At 36.0% G+C, this 24,471-nt stretch overlaps 1 protein-coding gene across 2 annotated transcripts in view; it reads right to left on the bottom strand.

Moving 5' to 3' along the window:
- The window catches only part of LOC131683324 (basement membrane-specific heparan sulfate proteoglycan core protein), a 672,949-nt gene that overhangs the window by 64,610 nt on the left and 583,868 nt on the right, over positions 1-24,471 (bottom strand). Inside the window, exons 37-46 of one of the 2 annotated variants that reach the window (XM_058965199.1) lie at positions 19,697-20,761; positions 19,367-19,630; positions 19,149-19,314; positions 18,717-18,890; positions 7,272-7,411; positions 7,023-7,197; positions 6,205-6,802; positions 6,024-6,138; positions 5,805-5,952; positions 5,714-5,728 (exon numbers count right to left, since the gene is read on the bottom strand). In XM_058965199.1, the coding sequence (XP_058821182.1) occupies positions 5,714-5,728; positions 5,805-5,952; positions 6,024-6,138; positions 6,205-6,802; positions 7,023-7,197; positions 7,272-7,411; positions 18,717-18,890; positions 19,149-19,314; positions 19,367-19,630; positions 19,697-20,761 (2,860 nt within the window). The remainder of the gene's footprint in view (positions 1-5,713; positions 5,729-5,804; positions 5,953-6,023; positions 6,139-6,204; positions 6,803-7,022; positions 7,198-7,271; positions 7,412-18,716; positions 18,891-19,148; positions 19,315-19,366; positions 19,631-19,696; positions 20,762-24,471) is intronic. The other variant, XM_058965200.1, reaches the window with a different exon arrangement.

The raw sequence follows: 24,471 nt of genomic DNA, 5'->3' as shown, positions 1-24,471 counted from the left end.
ATATGTCAAAAGCTTACTGATGAAAAGGATCGGTCCACTAGGTTATTTTCTACAGCGTTTATCCGTGATGCAATTTGATATGCAGAAAAAAAAGAGTGTCATGTTTTGAAAAACTGGCTCTTAAGAAGACAATGAAAAACTTTTTTCGATTTTGTAGGTTACACCCTTGGGCAGGTCGAAAACTTTGTTAGGTGCGTATTAAACGCACAAAAAGAAATTTTCAACTCAGTGCTCCGACAGGAGAAAAAAAACCACACAAAGAGTCACTTTTTAAGCAACTCTGCTGTGTTGTCGCTTAGTGGCAAGCAGAGAGAAATGCGAAACCTTCGAAATTTTAGATTAATTTTATTTATATTTTTTTTATTTTATTTGATTTCATCTTTGCGACTTGCGCATACAGATTACTTCTTAACCTAAGAACATTCGACATACAACAAATAATACAATGCACATCTCACAATTGATAATTGATAAGTGGTTCCAACTTGCACGCTCATATTTGTTTAACGCTCGACATTCGGCTCCCAAACTCCAAATTCATCGTAGAACTCCCGGAAACACATTCCCCGCGGCCAGGTTGATGAGCATAATGCGATTCGTTTTAGTGAAGCATCGATTCCCAATTTGAATGAGATAAAGGGCATCATAGACGTTTCCTTCCATTCAGGCACCAATTTTTTCACAAACACTGCGGTAGGTCCGAGAGAATCAGTAACCATGTCGGATATATCTTTCTCGGTCACAGTATTTTTCACTCTTTTGAAAAACAACCAACATTGTGAGGTGCTTGCAGAAGAAGAACGAGTGTAGTTAGAAACCGGGTACCTTGCATCAACCTCGTTAACGACAGAGGAGACGATACAACAGAAAGAGAGTTCTCCAGAGCTTGGAAAACGAATCAGCTGAGAAAGAACGAACACTCTTCATTCGTTCTTCGCTTCACGAATATACCACCCACTGAACCATTCACCACCCAGCTGCGGTGTTGATGGCTTTAGTTTATCGCCACGGAGGCTGGTGAACCATTACTGTTCTATGTGTAGGTATATGAGCATAGCGTAATAGTACCTGTTGCTCATTCTCTCTCTCATTCGAAGAGATATCAACCGCTGTGCACCATTCGTTCTTCATAGCAAGCTGTACATAGGCACGCTGATTCTCTTTGCTTGCTGGGTGCGAATGTAGCTGCGAACTATGATGCCGCCCAGCTGCCCCGAAAAACAGCGCTCATAACGAGAATGTGTTTGTTGTCTTTTATTATTTTTATTCGAGGTAGGTACATGTTCTGTGCGCTTTTCATATGCCCTATTTTTTAGTTTTGTCTTCAACCTATTGTCGAATTGTGAAACAGGGTTTGGGGAACATGGGGAGACTTGACCAAGCGCGAAATTCAACAATTATTAATAACGTGTTCCATTTGGTTAATTTTTAATTTTTTTTTAATATTTTTATATTTGTTTCGGTTCCATCAGCTAATTTCAAAAGTTTGGAGCGAAAAATCCTTTCCTCATAGAAAATATTCCGTAATTCATGAATTTGCGTTAAGGGCTGACTTGACCAAGATTTTATGGGGAGACCTGACTAAGTGCCAATAAGCCGAAGAAAGATTCAAAATTTTTGATATTTACTATTCTTTGGTGTCTAGTGTGAATGTCAATAACGTCACAAAAAATCCCATCTCAAATACCAATATAAAGCTTTATAGTGTAGTCAACAAAGTTATCAGTTATATGGCTGATTTTCTGACACGTTAACCTGCAATGTAATCAGTACAGTTAATTCCAAAAAAGAAATGCATTAAAAAAATCAAAGCTCATGAAATACAATCGTTTTATATTTTTAACTAGTACTAAGGAACTCAATAATATGAGAAAAATTATAACAGTATGTTTTATGCCATTGTATTTTGTTCCGATATTTCAAAATTCTCTTGGTCAAGTCTCCTCACGCCTTGGTCAAGTCTCCTCGCGGTGGGGAGACTTGACCAGAAAAAAACGATCACAGAAAAACTTTTATAACTTTTGAAAAAGTAAATTATCAATTCTGAAAAAAACAATAATACGCATAATACTTTTGCATATTACATTTCAACGAGTTTTGGAAGATTGATCACGTTTTCAGATATTTACGTAGGTTCAATTGGTCAAGTCTCTCTATGTTCCTCTATTCACATTTAAAATTTGGAGAATATGTTGGATATCCTTAAAATTTGAGGGAGATTAATGTTTGGTGATGGTTTATGACATTAGAGGTTCATGCTTCCTGTTTATTCAATTATTAAACCAAAAACAATTTGTCTTGTGGAATACAATATATTTTAAAATATTCAGGAGCCAGTCGTTCAAGTTCAACTCAGGGGGGCTTTTTAGTATTGCATAGAACTAGAAAAAAATCGTAAAAATTTACATGTTCTGCTCCTGACATATACATAGATTTAATTTTAATTTCACATGACGTTGAATTTCGTAAATCATGTTTAATTTAAATGTCGATGAATGCAATTTGTTAAATTGTGTCAAGTTTTTATTAACCAGTTGACAAATTTTGAATAATATTTCTGGTTGCCAGGTTGTAAAAAACTCGGCTAACTTAGAATAAAGGCATTGAAGTCAACTGTCAAGATTCATTTGGAGGATATTCCGAAGAAAACTTTATTCGCCAAGCTCGGAATAATTGCAGCGAACTAATCTGTCCAGATCATTAAAGCATTAAAGCGGGATACTAATTTCTTCCCAAAGATTGAAAGGCATTTGTAATTTTACTATTCCTGCTCAACTTTAGACGAAGTTCAAAGTAATTTTCTGATTATTAAATATTCCACAATATGCCGTACATTTTAAACACTCCGTTAGTAGGTATTATCCAATTTAATCAGGAGTCATAAATCTTGCTCATCAAATTTGTGTTTAATATTATATTTGTTAACATTTAACCAATCTGCACAACATTTAGGAAAAGAATGCAGTACATCATATTTGAACCATATATTGTCCTTGTTAAATGCGAATAACTTATAACCAAGCTAATAACCACTTCGTTTTGGTTCACGACTATAAAATTCCAAATATTCGTAAGCTAAAGATACAATGTTAGAAAGAACTGAATCTATATGGTTCGGGCTGAGTCATCTGAGGAAGCAACATCCAAAGAAAAAAATAAATAAAATTCATATCGATGTTTGAATATCCACGATTTCCCTAAATTTATAAAGCAGCGTGAACGCAAGTTCAATTTTTTCCCCTCAAACCTCAAAAGAATCAAATTAGCGGTACCTATTGCCTAATGTCCGCTCCACAAGCCATATGTTCTTAACTGACGTAGCGAAATACGCTGAAAACCGCTAATATGGCCAGTCGAAATTTATATTCGGATTCAGCATTTCACAATGCATCTGAATGATTCAACAGCTATTATGTTCGTGAACCAATTCCGTCAAATAATCAACCAAGCAACAAGGGACCACTATTCAAGAGAGAAGAAAATACTGATATACTCTCTCTCAATGATACTCACAACTGTTCATCATTATAATGATACAAGCTTATGCAAGTATGTGTGAATATATTCGTTCCTGTTTCTGTTTCCTCGTGTTGTTACTTCGGTATCCATAGCGGCAATTCATTCGGTTGGGGTGAAGGCAAGCGTTTTACTGAACTGTATTGTGATTCGTTCGGATTGAATTTGAATGAATGGTGAAAGCTCTGGAGTTCTCTCTTGCAGATAAATCAGCGCGCGAATGAGATATTTCGGTTAAAACTTGCTGAATATTGCCGATTTGCTTTTTTCATTTCGCACATTTCCTCACGAAACCGCGCATCACACTCCTCTGTTTGAAATTGTGTGTGAATACCAGGTATCTGCTACGCCGCCATGATTTCTAAGCCCAGATCCAAAACGTCGCGTTAAGGTCGATCCACTATGAACAGAATCGATTCCATTCGACGCAACTTTGGGATAGATCGAGGCTTCGAGCAGAACAATCTAAACTATCAGGGGGGCCCATAATTTGTGTGCCCGCTGAGTTGTTGACTTACGTCAGTTCAATACAAATGGGATAGGGGTGCCATATACGTGGTGAATACAAATAGACGGGGTGCGGGTAGGAATTACGGCAGCAGCATCCGATAGCAGTTCACGCTTATCACAAAAAGCTTGAATATGCGAAACATCACTCATAATTTTTGAGCATGGTGTACACATCCAGTGTATATTCTGGTGCTTATTGCAGCTCAATACTACAGCATTGGTTAACGCGGCACATTTTGCGTAATATTGATCTGCGCAAAAACCACCACATACAATGCTCTCCTCGTCCGGTGAAATATACGATGTACATTTACAGCAGACCATCGCGGCGATTGGGATGGCTTTATTCGTGAGAAGCATTTCGCTCTATTGTTTACAGATAACGTATGGGTAGAGGTTGTGAAGATCGTAAATAGCAGAATCTTTCCTATTCTCGGTAAACAAATATCAATTCAATACACTAATTGAAGTTGATAATGTTATATAATGATCATGCAATAAACACAGCGATGATTCACTTTAATAATAACAGTCCGAAAAACTCAGAGATTCACGATTTCGTTGGCACAGCGAAGGCAAATGTACAAGATGTCCGCGCGGTACAAAGGCACACAAATGATTTTGATTGAAATAATAGTTTTGACCACATTTTTTTAATTGTCTCCTCGCCAACACTGTATAAAGTATTTTAACGAGGTACCTGTAGTTGAATCCTCTTCATCGATACTGTAATATGACAGCTCCCACCATTTTGTGTATCTTTTATATACAAAGCAATTTGAGAAGGATCAAGTATGATTTTGACTGTTCTGAATATTGAGTTTTCAGTTTAAGTTAACTATTGCCTACATTGCACAGTGTTTTAAAACGTCGTTTTCGTGCTCAAAATTAATAGCGTCTAAACCGTTGACTATAGAAGTATAGTTTGTTCGGAGAAGTTGTTGTTCTTATGATTGCGCATCCAAAGAAGTATACCGTTCAGTGACTAATTCACCTATAAGTGATATACGAAATTTAAGATAGAGACTTTGTGTCTTCGGCAAAGTTGTAGCAAATTTTACTACAAAAGAAATTGCTGAAGACACCATATATCTAGCTTTAATAGTTTACAAGTTATGGAACATATTATATGGAAGACCCCTTAAAATTAGTTTTTTCATGATAACTTTTTTAAACATTCTCCTATCTTCTTGGAAGTTTCCACAAAGTTGTTTGCAGTATCGAAACATATACCATCCTAAACATTGCATTGTTTAGGATGGTAGGTAGGTAGGTAGGTAAGTATCCTGCTATCATGGATATTCATGGATATATCTGATGAGATCCCCATTTCTTTTTCAGCCGGTTGCTTCGGAGCTGATGCTGTATTGAACCACCTCAACCTAATTGATCAACTTGAGAAACCGTTCGTAACGGGGGAACAGACGTCTTCAGATTTATTTCTTCTCTGTTTTCATACGATCATAGATCCTGATTTACACCACGGGAAGGTAGAGATTACAGTTACTGTTTTAAATGTGACTGAGAACATAGTGCGGCCTTGAGTTGTACCCTGTACCACCTTGCCAATTTAAGTACGAGTACATTGCACGAATGCGTTTCCAACCTAGATTCTACTAATTGGTGTTCACTCAAATGTGGTAGAGTATTAAACAAAAATGCTAAAGAACAAGTATTAAAAATTTACCATTTTCATCTAGCACTGGTGAAAGCATTTGAAAAAATAGACACAGTTTAAATCCACGTTTCTTTTAAATCTAGTAAATAGGTATACTTACGTTCAATGTCGACAAGAGTGTAAGATCGATCCATACCCTCGCTGTTCTCAGCCACACAGATGTACACGCCACCATTGTCAGGTTGAGCGTTCAGAATTCTGAGTGTGTTTCCGCTTTGTTGGACATTGGGAGAAAACGGCTTGCCACTCTGAAATCGATTTTTGAATGAAATCTTCATAACCAAACAAAGTAGAAGCGGCTTAGTTTCGATTGACTCACCAGTGTCCATTTAACTGTAGGGTGTGGGTTTCCAGTAGCTTCACAGATTATGGTGTAATCAGTTCCTTGCGTAATGGTGTGCTTATTATCAAGAGTCTTCACTCGAGGAGTTGTCCTGGAGAAATAACAGATATAGTAATAATATAGTATTACTGCGATTTTTTGTTTACTGGATACTTACAGGTCAGGCCTAATTGGTGCGATTACGACATCAACGAAAGAAGTTCGTTCACGACCACTTGGGAAAATTGCAGTACAACTGTATCGACCCGAATTGTCAATTGTGGAATGCTCGATTATGAGCAGTTCGTTTTGCACATAACTGTTTCGTGGTAGATTAGGTTCACCTGCCTTAGCCCATTTTATTTGACCGCTAGGTTGGCATATACAGGATAGTGTAATTTGATCACCTGTTCGTCCTTGATAGTTGTCGGGATTGATTTTGATAATTTCGTATGAGTGGTCAGGGCGCGGAGGCTGAGTGGGGTGTGGCCTGGAGTCACGCACGTATACATGTAATATTTTGTCCGCCTCTCCAATATCATTTCGAGCACTACATCTGTATGTGCCTTCATCGGATTTTCGAAGGGAGTTGAAGCGAAGTAAACCATACTCAAGAATTACATTAGTTGAGAGTGGATGTTGATCCATTCGCTCCCATGTAATTACTGGGGTTGGGAAACCAGTTGCAACACAATTCACGTCAACTGAACGATATTCGTCGAGATCGATCACATCAGTCGAAATGGTGACTTCTGGTTTACGGGATGATGAGACTCCTGGAAGCGAAAATGCGTTTAAAGCGATTTACAATACACATATACGATTGGAAGAGTTTTATAACAACTATACCTAACTTCCTCCGAAACGATTTTGAGAAAGCTTTTTTTTAAAAAATGTTTTTTTGAGAAGTACAAAAATTAATTTTGTTTTATGCTAGACAAGCAGCCGGCTAATATCGACCAAGCCTGATACAGGGAGCTTAAATAGTATAATTACCTTCCACGGTAACTGTAACCTGCTGGTAAGCAGTATCAGGTCCACTACCAGCTTGACAAACGTAGGTGCCGCTGTCAGATATTTGAACATTGGTGATGATAAGGGTTCCACTTTCTGTATAAGCTCGTTCAGGCATACGTCCTCCAACTCGGTCCCAACGTACATCTATTGGACGCTGAATATGTAATATTTTATAAAAGAGTTTTAAAACAGATCGATCCTAAAGTCGCATAACCGCTCATCGCATACCTTGGACACAATGTAACGGGCCGTACAGCCCAAACGAATATTTCGTCCTACTTCTACAATTTGGATTGTTGGAGCAGCAACGACCACCTCGATGATTGGAGGGGGTGGTGGGTGGGTTACAGGTCCACCCTCCGAATGTCCTGAATTCAAATTGTATGTCGTCATTAAAAAATAACTAATAACACATAGTATCAACAATTTAAGTTCTGCATAATTTGTTAATAAATTTAGTGTTTATTAGGAGATCCACAGATAAAACATTTCAATTACTTATGTACAGCGATGAATACAAATTCTGCAAAGAGATTGTATTTTTGTCATTACGTAAACATAGTACTGCTGTGTTAGTATAAAATATTGAATGAGAAAAACGTCGACTAAATTATAATCAAGTAAAAACCATGAAAAAATAAAAAGAAACATAGTGCTAAGCAAAGTTCTATGAAGATTAGAAAATATGATTGTACCGAAAAGAAACCGAAGTTACGAATTATAGGGGGAGTATAAGTTAATCACTGGGAGTAGTAGGAATATGAAAACCACGTGTTATTGCAGGGGAACTCGGGGCTAGTTGGCGGTTTCTCCGTTTCCATTAGCCATTTGGCACTCGTTGTGTACTAAGAAAAGTTTCTGCAGTCATGGAGTAGAATGCACGTATGGGAGTGCAAAGAGCGTTTTTTTTATTTTCCTCTTTATTTGGTCTGAGGCGCATTACATCCCTGGGACACACTGAGAAAAGATATATCCTCTAGCAGGAATCGAACCTGCGATCTCCCAGTCTCTACACCCAAAACATTTCCCCAATGCAAATAATACATCGTGTCGTGCATATTCCGAATATGAATTATGCCTTCATTGCATTGAAGACCAAATAGTGCTTCGGCATTATACTAACACAATATAAACCATGATGAAACAAATTGAATGAAAATACACGCTACAGTAAAATAAATTCGCTTGTAAAAGTGTTTGTCCACTTAACTTGCTTTGCTTTTGTCCGAAAATGTGTATTCAATACAAATATATCGCATTGGTGTTTGTACGAACCTCCATCATTATACACAGTGATGCTATTTTGTCTGCAAACAAGTCAACATCATACATGCTTTGCCCTGGAACATATTTAATCTACTCACGAGTATGTGTGTAAATTACGCAGTGAGCTTTTCTCACAGCGAATGGTTTATGTAGCAACATTTTCGCTCTTGTAGTCATCGATCCAGTTAAAAAAGAAAACAAAAAGTTTACACAGGAATTGATTTTCGATTGTCATTCAAGAGGGGTGGAGTGCACTGGAATGGCATTTCCGAGAAAAAGTACAAACAATATGATCAATGACACTTCTGCTCGAAAGAACAAAGCCAATGCACAGTGTTCCTAAAACCGTTATTAACAACAAAAAAATAACCATAAATTTGGCATACGGCATTCGAAAGATACAGTATCCAAGCATTTTCTCAGAGAATTTCAAAATGATCCATCGAGAGATTCGAGAGATATTGCCAGTGGCGGATCCAGGGGGAAGGTCCTGGGGGTCCGGACCCCCTCCGAAATTATTTTACTTGATGAGAAATTTTTAATTAGTTTCAATTTCATATAAGTTTCAAACTTAAAATTATATTCCTAATAAAATTTCATCAACAAAACTGATATTCTTTAAACAAGGTTATTACGCATTACGAATTGTGTAATGTTCAATTTAAAATCGAAATTTCGGACCCCTCCCGAAATTTTTCTCTGGATCCGCCCCTGGATATTGCGATTTGAAGTTTTATGATACGTTTCATAAGGCTACCAGCAAACACCCACGGGTTTGGTCCTATCTCCATCCTCCCTGTAAGTTTGAAAATATTTCATTGACGGAATTGAAAGTAATAACGGTTTGGATGTGGTATGCGGTCATAGATGGGTTTTCTACCAGACCTCAAGCGTGAATCCATGTTTGTCCATTGACTATTTAGATCGTTTATACGTGTCGCGGTTTTTAAAGGAAAACCTTACCATTTAATTGCATAAATATAACGTACAAAAGGTGTTGTTTATATGGTGCATTGAAAAAATATGAAAATAGGGTTGCCTACCAAATGTGTAAAGTAAAAAAAAATAGATGAAAGTTGGAATGTTTACTTCAAAAGGCCATATCTCAATGGTTTGTTGACCGATTTTAATTATTTTTTCATTATTGAACTGGTAGACATTTCATCGTTGATTTTCATTAGGAAGATTATAAAATAGAGCTGTCTACATCAATAAATAGACAATATAATTGATCTCAACTACATGTATTATCAATATTCAGTGAATATTTTTGTATTAAAAATAGCGGCCTATCCATTTTTATATACTAGTTGAATGCAATTGCTGTATACCGTAAACCGGGGTGACATTAATCACTTTTCGCATTTTTCATTACATATTTTTAGACGCAACACATTTTTTTCAAGTTTAATATTTTTAAACCATGTACTGATGTATGGGGAATAAGATTGGATGGTTTTACCTAAAATTGTCCGCTTACAGCTAATTTTCCAAAAATGATTTCAAATTGAAGTCCGTTTTCGTATTCCGGGGTGACTTTGATAACCTGCATGTTCACCCACATTAAGTTATTGATGTCAATGTTTTCCATTCAAATGTCCGTTTAAGCTAATTCTGGAGAGATTCTCATCGTTAAATAGATGTTAATTGGTATTATACAAAGTATTTCAATGTACTGTAAAATCGAGTAACCAAAATTCGTAAAATTTGTGTCCAACTAGAATAAAATATTCTGAAAACCTTTAAAACTTCTAAAATTGTTTTTTCAGTGCTTTAACAATGTATTTTTTATACATCATCCATTTTAACACGTTGGAATATTGAACAATAAAAATGTGGCGAATTTTAGCTTAAAATAATTTGAAATAATTGCCAACTAGTTTCACAAAATATTTTATTTAAAATAAACAAACTCTTAAAAGTAAATTTGGCACATCCCACTCTAAAGGAAAATAAAACTGGCTTGTAATTTATTACTCTTGCTCAAATCTGAGATTTATTTGTTTTATAAAAAATAGACACTTTACGAAGCTTCGTAAAAATAAGGCACAGTCAAATTTCAGTTTTTTGTAGTTTTTGTAACCAAAAACCGAACAATATACTCAAAAAGTATAACATTTCAGTATTAGAGTAAAAATCACTTAAAATTAAAATGATTCGGTAGACTATTCTTGTTTAATAAGCGATCTACAAAAAATGTTTCGAGTGATCAAAGTCACCCCGGTTTACGGTACTACAAATTGTGGATATATGAAACGTGTCGCTGGTCGTTCAATTTTTAACAGGAGCCGCTTTTTAGTTGGACCTCCGCTAGTTGGTCCATTATCGAACTAAAAACACCTGAATGTCAAATTCTCATGTTAAATTCAATTCAACAATATAACTGACAATAGTTAGAGATATGAGCAGGTGAACTTGTACTAATAACATCTCCTTTGACCATTTTTAACATCTATCAACCCAACCAGCGAATCACGATTGTACAAAATTTCCAGCAAAAAGCGTATCATAACATAAATTGATCTGAATTAGCAAATACCTTCATATTTCTGAATGTATGTATTGAATTTATGGTTTAATTTTTCCATGATTTGTAGTTTGCGTTCGTTGCATTCAACTAATGTATAGAAATTGATAGGTCGTCGTTTTGAATATAAAGATATTCTAAATAGTGATAATACATATAGTTGAGGATAATTATGTTGTCTATTGTTTACAGTTGGCAACTCTATTTTTTATTCTTCCTAATGAAAATTATTGATGAAACGTCTACCTGTTCAATAATGAAAAAATAATTAGAATCAGTCAACAAACCATTGAGATATGGCCTTTTGAAGTAAACATTCCAACTTTTATCTTTTTTTTAATTTACACATTATATTTAACGTTAGGTAGACAACCCTATTTTCATATTTTTTCAGTGCACCATATAAATAACACCTTTTGTACATTTTATTTATGTAATTAAATGGTAAGGTTTTCCTTTAAAAACCGCGACACATATAAACGATCTAAATAGTCAATGGACCAACATGGATTCACGCTTGAGGTCTGGTAGAAAACCCATCTATGACCGCATACCACATCCAAACCGTTATAACTTTCGATTTCGTCAATGAAATATTTTCAAACTTGCAGGGGATATACTTGATTACTATATCTTTTGAATGCCATGTACTAAATAAGAAGACAAATATTTTTTGTTTATGGAGATAGGACCAAACCCGTGGGTGTTTGCTGGTTGCCTTATGAAACGTATCATAAAACTTCAAATCGCAATATCTCTCGAATCTCTCGATGGATCATTTTGAAATTCACTGAGAAGATGCTTGGATACTGTATCTTTCGAATGCCGTATGCCAAATTTATGGTCATTTTTTGTTGTTAATAACGGTTTTAGGAACACCGTGAATGCACTTCACCACCTGCACAACCGTATTAAACGGGACCCTGAATGTTGCTATTTTAAACATTTGCTGCAAAACCCGAAAACGATCCAATGATCTAAATCTGATCATAAATCAAACCTTCCGTTCAAATTTATAAGCTTATTAGCAACCCACGAATCGCTGTTACATTTAGGATGGAGCGAACGCTGGGTTTATAAGATAAACATGCCAACGATTCGATGATTAACATGAGCTGCTCTCTCTAATATGATGCAGGCTATGCTTCGGGGAAATTGAAATAAATTCCGTGTGTGAATATTTTAAAGCACGAGTCATATACGAATGCGCATGTATACGAATAAAAGTATCCTTTGCATGTGTATTAGTGCAGGTTTATTTTAATACCAATACTCTGATAACGCTGAATTTATCAGTTCTGACAGTTCAAAGAGCTTGTTTACATGGACTTTTTTAATCCACCTAGTACGAGAAACTAGCTTCGAACAGCTTTTAAATTCTAAGAGCATGTTCAGGAGAGTTTCAGTTTTAGATTTATAATTTTGACAGTTCTATAATATAAAACTGGAAATTTTAAAACTGGAACTTTCTGTCCCCAGCAGCAGTTTTAGCGGGTGTTCTATTCAGTTTAAAATTCATGTCTCGCCATGCCTTCAGCGTTACTGCATTCAAATTTATTTTTCTCCAGTCTATCTGTTCTAAGTATCCCTGCTGAAAACTTTACATGTATTTAAAACACAGTTCTAAACGTGTTTTAAAATCAGCAACAAATAGAACGGCGTCGTATAAGAGTTTTAAATTTTGAAAGAAAACTGTACGAAATAATAAAACAAAACGCTCTGCTGGGGATGTGAATGTTTCAGTTCCAGTTCTACTTTGAAACTCCTATATAAAATAAAACGCTCCTGAACATGCCCTAACACTATGTAAGCGAGCTCGCCAAACTGTCATTTATTGGAGCTTTTCACTCAAATGACATGATTTTGCGATGTTCCATTAACGATTTTTGTAACTTGTAATTTGATAATTATTTTGCATCTCTTGTGTACTGGCTAACACGCTAGTATATTGACATATGCGATTGTGCCCAGGCTGAAACAATTTTTTTGAGCTTTAACCCAAAATTCAATCGTCGGTCGGCGAAACAAAACGTCAATCGAAATTAGTCATCATTTTGAAATTTACCATGTAGTATTTAACGATGATTAACTACTTTAAATCCACAATGAGATCAGTTGAATTTCAATTGCTTGTGTACTGGTTTACACGGTAGTATAACGGCATATGAAAAAGGCTCCGAAAATAGCAACCACAGAAGTATTTTTTTGTGCATTTTTGCTTCAAACTGATTTTACCGTATGAATAACAATATAAATGACGAGCACAAAAAAAAATCCATGCCTGTCATTTATTGAAACTTGTTCATGATTCTTACACTAGCAAATTAACTAGAAGACCGCAGGGCGATGAAAAGGTAAATAAGACCCATATTTTCAACTTTTTGCCCGAGTCACATTTTTCCATCGTAGCCTAATGTAAATTTGATAACATCGCTCGACAACTTGAGATGAAAATGTATTAATGCTTATTTTTATTTGTGAAGTAATAAAAAATACATAACTTGTAACGTGACAGATCGAAAGTTCGAAAAAGTTTTTTGGACCACATCAATAGCTAGCATAGAATGTCTAACCTATATTTTTTACTTCTTTGGGTCTACTTTCCGAAATAGCATTTTGAGAACTTTAAACTTTCATACATTTCAGAGAAAACACAGTTAAACTTATGTAACGTGACAGATACTTTCTGCTGTAGAGCAATTCCATCAAGATTGATCAAAGTAGGGGAACTGTGGGAAAAACCGACACCCCACAACTTTCCCTAGAAATCAAATTTTTATTCATTTCATAATGACACATTATTATTAGTAATGATTATGTAGAGCATTTGAAGACAAATTGGATTTACGTTAGTACGCCGAAAGTCATAAAAATGAACAAAACATACGACAGCAGCTCGTCTGGATGTAAAATTTTGTTGGTATATTTTAAGGTTTTAACCGAACAAAAGCTTTTCAAATCACCACATTTTTCAGTACTTATTATTGTCGGCCTTTCCTATGATCAACTGGGTGCATTAAAGACGAGTTTGAGATATTCAATATTTTTAATAGCTTTTTTAAAAAAATGTGCGCTGTTGGGGTAAAACTGATACCATTTGGTTAGGGTAAAACCGACACGCTGTTAAGATGGTTGTGTTTACATGCGGTTCATTACAAAAGCCTGGGGATCTTTGTGACACTTCAATTGCACTATTAGCACACTATAGTAATAGCAGAAATACACAGAAATACTTTTATTGTGTTTATTTCTTATAAGTCTCTTTAAAAATTAAAAATTGGTATTTTTGCTTATCAGATTCTATCGAAGCTTTTGCTAATTCTGCAAAAATATCCTCAAACTGAAGTTCTAGTGTTCTCTGGGTTTGTCATAGATGTACTTTATCACAATGGGACAATGATCTTTTGTATAACCTGGTAGATCGCTGATGATCAGAATTCGAAAAATCAAGGCTGGAAAAGGTAGTTTTACTAAGAAGTGTGCATCACTTATAAGTGAATGAATCCGATTAGCAGAATGTAGAACACTTACAATCCTTCTCTTACGAAATAAAATGACACGGAAAGTTACAATGATGTGCGTAAGGATTATTTGGAAATATCATTATCTAGAAATAATCCTATAGCATAAAATACTCTTGTTTATAGCACTACGCTTACGAACTCTCTTCTCCTCACTACATAATGAAGCTACGAAAAGCACATATTTGTATCTCACATACTCACACTTTATTACTCAGGCATACATCACATTTTTAAAAAATGCAAATATTTTAATAAAGTGGAGAGAAAATAAATTAAAGGGGGTGTCGATCTTACCCCTATGGGGTGTCGGTTTTACCCGCAGTGCCTACAAAAACTCACTTTGTTTTCCAAGTATTGCAACCAATAATTTTTGATGAAATTAATTTTTTGAAGCGCAGACAAAATTAAGCCTTGTTAAGAATTTTCTGAAGAAGAATTCTGTGTAGAAATCATAATTTTATTGGTTTTGTGGTAACCCAGAAAAAGTGTTAAGCTTACGGTGTCGGTTTTAACCATAATTCCCCTACATCAAAAATGGAGACCATCTTCTAATCCGATGAAACTCTTTACATTTCATTCATATGGGAGATTAAGTATTTTACGTAGGCCAACAAACCATTTTTATTCATAAGGAATATTTAAGAAGGGCGTTTGAGATCTTAAATACACTAAATATTGCTCTAAGACTGCTATTTGTGCAGCAAAACTATATTCTAATGAGTTGTAAATATAATTGATATAATAACACAAATTTTGTATAAAATTGTATCATAAAGAAAATAATAAAAGATTTTCTAACAAAAAGATCTTTAAATAATACGCTTAGAGTATGTACTTAAAATGTCATTTCAGTTCAAATGTTGAATTTCATTTCAGTTCAGCTCATGAAAAAATGTCCTTCAAAATGTACTTTTCAAGTTGTTATAGTTTTATTTCGACATATAGTATCATTTCGTGAAATTACAACCTTTTCATAACATATTCACGTTTCTTCGTATGTAAAAATATGTTTTTTTAAATAAACATGAAATACTCAATGGTAACAGACAACTGTAACGTGAAAGATTTTGGTTGTAATGTGACAGATCATTAAAAATACTCCAAAAAATCGAAAACAAAAAAAATATCAGGAAAACTATAATTCTTCTTAGTTTTCCTAGATTCAATTTAAAAGTGTTTTTAGGCAAATTTGGAGAACAACTTTTCAATGTTGTCGGGTAACCTCAAATATCACTGCAAAAATTGCGTAACGTGACAGACGGATCAAAATGTCAATAAAGCGAAAATAGTTCATGATAGAATATAGCTTCCTGTATAAAAAAGGTAGGATTTAAGGGCCTTAATAATGTGATATTACGATAGAACCTGATTTTATGAAATATGCGTAAACTTGTAACGTGACAGACAAAAACCACCATATGCTATTGTGTACAGGCTGAAACAAACGCTACAAGCTGGGATAAGCGTTTCAAGCTTTAACCCAAGTGTTGAGCCATGGCTGAAACGTTTGAGTTTAGACCGAAGCTGACATCATCAAAACAACAGTGCAAGATTATCGTTTTCAACAAAAACTCATTTCGCCTAAATATCAACAAGACGAATTCAAAATATCAAATAAGAATACTTTAAACCCCCTCAACTATTGAAGTATAGCACGGGTCGCATAAAATTATTAGGGGAAACCTAGGAGATTTGAAACAGACGAGAGTTGAAACAGTGTCCATTACTATCGAAACAGTATCTTTAGGGATAAAACAATAATGCATTTGTTTTATTTATATCGTGCCCACAAACCCTCCAATACACGCCAACTACGTTAAATGAATGGTTGAGTATTTACGGTAATCACACTACAAAAAATAAAAAAAGTAAATTTTCGTTATTTTCTTCAAATTGGTATAAATAGGATATTAACTGATGTTCGATCATGAAAATATCACTATTATGTAGTCTAAGTGGTTAACATTTACGAATTATATGCGTTTCTTTCTATCTTTGCGATGTATTAATTTTAAATTGTGGATCATGCCTTACTTCTCGAGCTAGGAGAGTTGAAACACCTTTCAACTCCCCTCGATGATGAACTTCTAGTCTTATAGTAATATTATAATCACATTAACTAAGGTGATAAGACGTCCTGGTTTCCCATGACATGTCCTTGTGTCCTGGGACTTCGAGTGAAATGCTTCATTTGTCCTGGTTTTTCTCGTTCGAGGCAAAAATAATTCTTCGCTTGATTCATTCTAATCGCAAGGACACGGTCCGAGTAAATATTATCTTAAAAAAATTGCTAAGCTTACAAATAATTTAATCAATAATAATTGTTGTAATTATTTCGATCCTACTTTACGAGAGAGATTTACATTTACTTCAACATCAACCAATACCTCATAGAAGGCAACTGATATTGTTGATGTTTCTGCTGCACTTCAATGAAGTGTTTTTAGTCCTGAAGACCTCACGACTGTCCTTCGCGGATGATATCTAGATATTTCGTCTGATTCGCTCAATTGAAAATTTCTCCAATATCGGCATCCAGTTTTCGTGATTGTTATAGAAAGATCCGCATGTGTGTAAGTCTGAAGTAGTGTTCAGTAAGCACTCGAAATAAAGACCCGGTTGGTTTCAGCTATCTGTAGAAATTGAACTCGAATTTTATTCACTATTGAAAATCTGCCGGGAGCAGGAAGTATCGCTAATTTTTCTTTGCATCAACGGGAAGGCGGGGTCATCTTACGACTGTCCTGGTTTGTTACTTATCTGATATGGTTACCCTACATTAATATTTCTGAACAAGTAATAAGAATCAAGATTTTTCTTTCCTGAATTGACAACGTTCTCAATTTTTTTATCTAGCTTATTTATATCCACGCAATATGCATTTGTTCTATTTGTTTACTCCTATCAGCTTCTGAAGCTTGGAGCGAAGTGACTCGAATGTGACGAATTCGAAATGAACCAAATAATACCTACATGGATACCAAATTACCTGTTTTCATAAACCAGTATCACCCGTAGTCATAAATAGTATCACTGATCATATAAACCACTTCAATGAATGCAGAATGTTCTAGTGGAAGTGGTTGTAAAATAATACATATTTAAATATATGAAAAATGGGTATCAAATTTCTTGATTTTACAGTTATAGTTAATTCGTGGTTAGGTAAAGTATCTAACTGTTATTACTATTGGGATAAGTGCAGAAATTCCAGCATTTGTAACCAAAATCTAACATTAATTTTCAAAACAAGTGTCAGTTTGTACGTAGATATACACTGTGAAAAATAATGATAAGAATTCATGCCATTTTAAGGAATTATCTTAGTGTGAATGATTAAAGTGACACAATTTGTAACATTTGGTGGTTTAGAAAATGGTTTTATAATATTTAAAAATTAGTTAATTGTTTCAACTCACATTCATTGCTGTTTCAACTTACCTCGGTATGAGGAGAGTTGAAACAAAGAGAACACTGTTACAAAAATCAATATACTCTCAGGTTTTTTTTACGCGGGGGATACAGGCCGCGTAAATGAAAACCGCGTAAATTTCGAAATCCGCGTAAATGAAAACCGAGTAAATTTCAAAATCCGCGTAAAAAAACTGCGTAAAAAAATACCGCGCAAAAAAACCGCGTAAAAAAAAACTTGAGTGTATTGATGCTTTGTTATTGATTTGTACCAGTTATTCTGATGTAATTTGATAAAGCATAAACAGAAGTGAGAAATTTAAAAATAAGCAATCATCGAATGACATTTTTTGTCGATTTATCTAACAAAAACAAAAAATCGTTTCAAGCCTCCTCGGTCTTCCCTACTCGGTCGACCTCGAAGCACCCAATTTTGGCGGTTGACTGGAAAATTTCACACCTGTCACATTTTCCGTGGGGAAAATATATATTTAAGTTCACGTACATAAAACTGCATTAACGATCATATTATTATGTGTTCTTTGTAAACTATATGAATGCATTCGAAATCGATTACATCCACACGCGATTATACAGACTTGACTTGACTTGACTTGACTTGCGCTCCCACACGAATACACCTACAACCACCAAATCAACTATTGTATTGGTTTAAGACGAATTTAGTAATTTTGCTTATATTTTCAAAAGGTTTAGAGTTAACCTGCAATGTACTGAAATTCTGAAACATGAATCTAACTTTTGATATGTACAAATCAAGCAAAGATTATTGCCGCGGTTTGAAAAAAATACATATAAAGAACACATAAGACGATACAGTTTCAAGCAGTAAGGACGCTGCACAATACACGTCACAAGTATGTAGAGTTCTACTAGAAGTAGGCATCAAATAAAGAGAAATATGATGGGATATGCAACAACAACCTGTGTGTGATCGCTTGATCTTGTAAATTATTCCGATTTCTACTCCTTTTTCGTCGTGTATTTGATAGCGATTAAAGTTGCTACTCTGGTTGTAAAACACGATGGCATAGTCAGAACAATTGATGTTTCGACTAGTGTTTTGTTCGGGAGGATTTGTAAGAGGATCTAATGAATCTACATTTCCAGTGATGTTAAATGAGAAAAAAATATACATGGTAAAAGGAATGCAGTGAATGAATGATGTTTTGAAAATTTAAAAAAAATGTGAATTGTACATAGAACCAATCTTACCAAAAGGAACACAAGGGCCTTAAAGTGCTATTAAATTAGTGCGTGTAATGATATACGTTATCGAATATTATTATTGTGCACTCATTATTGCATGGCTAGCATGCCATATTCTAACATTCAATTATTTTTGAAAATACTCACGATTGTCACAATTTGGACCAGTATACCCTGGTTGGCAATTACATATTACATCACCTCGATCATCAATTCCACAGGATACTGCATTATCACAAGGGCACGGTTTACAAACACCTACAATACCAGCTGATCGATCGAACACGTCTTTGTAAAAGAGTTCATCACATTGCTGAAACAAATGTCATTGCAGATATTGTGAATGCAGCAGTAGCAGTACCTACCTCACAGCTTGTACCGCGATATCCTGGTGGACAACGACACAATTCGACCTCATCAGCGGGTCCGTAGTCAGTTCGCATATTGACTGCGGTACCCAACACAATATCGCTTATTGATGATCTCGTTGTATAATCTCTAACTGTTGCTCGAATCAAAATGTGGTCCAATTTTGATAGCACAGTCATAAGATCACTTCTACTTGCTTGATACGGCCCTCTTGACCCAAGGTTGGTCCAATAACTTTCTAGTAGAGGAACTGAATAAACCTAAGTTATATTTGAAAAAAAGTCAGCTTTTTATTTTAGTTACACTAGAGTATTATTTATACTTACACCGTCCTCATAGTGTGGTCGTGACCAGAACAGCTTAAGGCCGTTTCCGATCAAAATAATATCTTGATCAGGATTTGGTTCTGAACCGATAGTTGACTGCGTAACAGTCAGGTTAGCACCATACGATAGTATTTGATTACCCAGCAACCTTTCGGGTAGACTCCAATAGTATGTGTTTCGGTCCCTAAAGTTGTAACTGATTTCATTTCTTTGTGGTGCTCCGTCAAATCCATCGGACGTAATCACGTGTCCATCACGATTTGTTAGAGCAAATCCATCATCATCTCCAGTGATGAAAATAGGCAAGTCTTCTCGGAAGTATCGCAATTTACTGCAAGATTTTGTGACTCCAGAACAGAAACATTCGCGACATCCGTCAATGTTGTGGGAACTTAGATCAAACGATCCCTCTCGACATTGATCACACCGGTATCCCTCAACCAATCGCTTGCATTCGCATCGCTCTTCACATTTACCGGTAGAACCGCGTGAGTCACAATGTTGACAGTTGAAAGAAGTATCGGGCTTTTCCATCGAACAATCATAAGCCGTTCCTCCAGTGGCGTTACCAACGTAGGGTGGTGTGCAGTATTCGCAATTGTTGCCATACGTGTTGTGACGACAGTTTAGACAAACTCCAGTGACAGGGTCGCATTCATCGGAATGTTCATTACACTCACACTTTTCACAGAGGCCAAGGTATAGTCCACCGTCTCCCTTATAATATCCAGGAGCACAATCCTCACATGACAATCCAATATGACCTTGGATACACTGGCACTGCTCTACAGGCCAAGCTCGAGTTCCTGAACCGTAGTCATGTTCCGAAGCAATATCTAAGCTAACCTGTGACAAAGCAGCCTCGTTGGAAACAGTATTATACGTAGCCTTGATAAATACATCGCTCACGTTGGCTAATGCCATCAGCAGATACTGACGTAGCGCTTTGTTTCCATCTTCGTAGTTTTGCCAATAATCTTCTAATATCGGAACAGTATATGTGCTGGATCCAATTGGTGAAATGTTACCATCGGTTCGGTAGTGATGAAGTTTAATCTTATTACCCTAAAAAGAAAATTTAAAAAGTGAGTTGTGGTGATTGAGTTTAAAATTACATATGTTTAAATATATTTACTACTAATAAGAAAATCGCATTTGTTTGATATGACACGTACTGTAGCTATTACGGTGGGGCATTGTTGCATGGAAAAACGTAATCAGGACCACATCAACCGAGCACAGCTATTTTTTGGTTCCATTTGGAGTCCCAAATAACTGAGCCAAATTTGGGGTCGATTGGTTTCGACCCGGATTTGCACTATGCATTGCGTTTGAAATTTGTATAGAAACTAGTATGGAAAACCCATTTTTTGCATTTTCAGTTCTGCAGACTGCAATTCTTCCTGCAGTATACAATAAATTAGATAGAAGTATAGTCGACAATATGTCGAACATCATTGCCGAAGGATGTATGGTGTAGGAAAGTCTCTATAACAAGTTATAGCTGCTCAAAGATCGACAGTTCGAATTAAATGCCAAATAATATTTTTTTGCCTACACTACCGGTTTACCAACAATATTTAATATTTCAAACCGAAATAACTTCGCAGTTCTCAGATTTACCACATTGGAATGTTCGGATAAATTATTTAAAACCCTAGCACAATTTCATGGGTGTAGGCACTCGAGGAATAGAGCGTAGAAAGGTGGGGGATAGAGGTGCGCGCCGCCGCGCAACGCCGACGCCGTCGATGATTTTTACACGCCGCTGATTTCAGGAAAAAATGGTCAGCTCGCCGATTGCCTTTTTTGTGCTGCGCCGGCGATCATATTTAAGCTCGCACCAAGTCCATATTTGACCTGAATGTGTTGAGTGAAAGAATTTTGGTATACTCTTTATAAAACGATAATCTTATTAGAGGTAATACTTTTGTGTGATTCTTACCATTACCAATCTTAAGGCAGGATATTGTAGTCCATATGGAAACAAAGGTGCTTTCGAACCGCACGACTGAATTCAACTGTCTGCGGTTAGCTTATGAACTGTGAATTTATATAGTGTTCCGCTGTTAAACGATTGGATATGCGAATATCAGCCGAATAGGTCGGTAAGAGGTATTAAGATATTCAGAGGTTATGCAATATACTTGTTCTGATCATTTCTTGTTTTACTAATCAATCAACCGATATGATAATAGCCTGGACAGTATTTTTTTCTGACTTCCTACTCGCATAGTCATCCGAAACGCAGCAATCAACAGTCAGTGGAAACCATAATAGTTCCTATGTCGAATTCTCAGTAGATAAAAACACAAGTTACTCAGCACAAAAAAAATATTTGGCTAATGCGGAATTAGATAGCATATTGCCGAATGATACCACTTTTTCATGGTTAGAAACAGTAAAACTTAATGAACCGACATCTAAGCCAGTACAATTGTTTTTAAAAAAATCTGTGTAAATATTTAAATAAAAATACGTTACAAATTACCATCGCACGCGTGAATCACCATTCTACTCAAATTTGCGCGCAAGCAAGGCTCGTATAGCGATTGCTGAACATCTACTGGCGATGTTGAAAACAGGCCGTGGTCACGTCACGTCATGCCTTCGATATAGTATTTCAAGCCGTACGACTATTTACCTTGGTCTGGCAGTCCAGAGGGTAAGGCGTTGGTGTCGTATAAGCCACCCGTCGTGTGTTCGAGCTTCCGCCAGGAAGGATTCTTAGAAGTCAGTAGCCTCGTAAAACTAGCCATGCAATAGCCCTGCACATTCCCAAAACCTGGCTGCAAAGTCTGCCGAAATGAAACTTGAAACGGAAAACTAGTGCTAGACATACTTCTGTCAGCATAATGGAAAGTTTTCTGTAAGTTTACAACTGGTTCTCTCTAGAAAATTCATTTCTTATCTTTTGTTTCTCTTTTCCTTTAAATTACCGAAAAGGCCTACAAAATCGATACAGTAGAACTTTGCCGTAATCGAAATTTAGTACCATATTGGCCCATTGTTCGAAAGTGATTCGATGTTTAACCTGTATTGGAAGCCGCACCATTTTGTAATTTTATCATGCTGAGGAGATACGGGGGCAAAATATTGAGTGCGGTGTATCAAACGATCAGAGTAGCCCAGAAAACGTTCCGTTAATTTCTATTTCAATATTTCAGCAAAAACATTATTGATTATCCGTAGGATCTCGTGCACGCGACTCTCTATTGAGAGTGGAGACCTTCTTTCGTGGTGGGGATACAGTTGACTGCTTGTCTGCTGTCTCCAGGTCTTCATAGTTAAAGCTGTATTGGTGCCGACGGTCGGATGTTGTATTTTGCTTCTTGCACTTGCGCGTGAGCAACGTCGCCTTTTTATTAACGTCCTCGCCGATAGTGCTAACAGTTGGTTTTGGGGTGCTGGATGCTGTTTAGCAGTTGTCATTATGTCCTGAACAACTGTCACAGATTTGGGAACCGTTTGGTATTTGTATGGAGAACACTGTTTAGATTGGTATATCGTAGATGAGTCGGCAATTCGCTGAGATGCATTCTCGTTTTATCTGTATCTTTGTATTGCGCAAGGATTGTTCATGGTGTGGCGTCTGATGTTAATACATGCGCGTAGGAATTTGTATGTTATGGGGACATAGCGTGGTTTATTTAATAGTTCCGTGATTTTTAGTTGAAGGGACCATCCATAAATGACGTAGCATTTTTGAGTGATTTTTGACACCCCCTCCCCCATCGTAGCATTTCGTCACAAACCTCTAAATACCCCCTGGTAATTACGTAGCTTGACGGTAACCCTGCCCCCCCCCCGTAATTTTTTTTTTAAATTCTGTTCTATTCCCCTTTAACCCTCAAAAAGGCAACCGGGTCCCAGAGGCCCGGCACGTTACAATTTTTTAGTTACAAAAAAATGTGTATGCAGTATAAGCTTGGGCATGGAAATTTTGATAAGTAGCTTTGAAATCTATAACAAAAATAAAGAATTGTGAAATTTTCATCGATGGAGTGATGCGCAGCTATGTTTGAATTTTTTATATGCACAAAAAGGCAACCCGGGCCTGGCAGGCCCGGTGTGCATGCAACATTTACTAGGAATACCACGGGTTTTATACATTAATATTTATCCAACATTTTGAAGAGTTCATCTTGATATTAGCAGGATTTTTTTCATGTTTTGATTGATTTTATCTTTTTACATTTTCTTACAAGAAAAAAATCTTGAAAGTTTGAGCGAATTCTATACATTTCTTTTATAAGAGATGTAAAAATAGCATACGATAGTGACGTGTGTCATATTTTTTGGGTAAATACTTTTATGTCACCCACTGTGGTCTACTTGACAATTATTTGGATACAACATAACCTAACTCTGTCGTTATTGTCTATTCTTTGTGTTATAGTTGTCGTAATTATTCAAATTGTAGGATCTAAAAGCAACAAAAAATTTAAATGGCTATAAAACGATATGCCCATGTTTTCAATCGTCTCAAAGAATCTGAAATAATGGAAGAAATTCGAGCAAATTCAACAGCAGACGATGCCGAAGCTGATATGCTAAGCGAGGAAGAAGATGCGAATGATATTGCTTCCGACAATGAATCTGATGCAGACTGGGAAGAAGAATCTAAATATGTACTCCGGTTATGCATCAGAAGAAATTAATAGCAACCCAGAAACATTTATTGGTCGTGTTCAAACGAAATGGAGCTCAGAACCAATCGACAGTCGACGTGATCTTCCGAGTACTCACCTTTTGGAAAAAAATTAACCTTTTTA

This window comes from Topomyia yanbarensis, chromosome 2 (genome assembly GCF_030247195.1).
Source record: "Topomyia yanbarensis strain Yona2022 chromosome 2, ASM3024719v1, whole genome shotgun sequence".
NCBI classification, from domain to species: domain Eukaryota; kingdom Metazoa; phylum Arthropoda; class Insecta; order Diptera; family Culicidae; genus Topomyia; species Topomyia yanbarensis.
The sequence above is the reverse complement of the archived record's forward strand: the minus strand, read 5'-3'. Positions and strand labels throughout refer to the sequence as shown.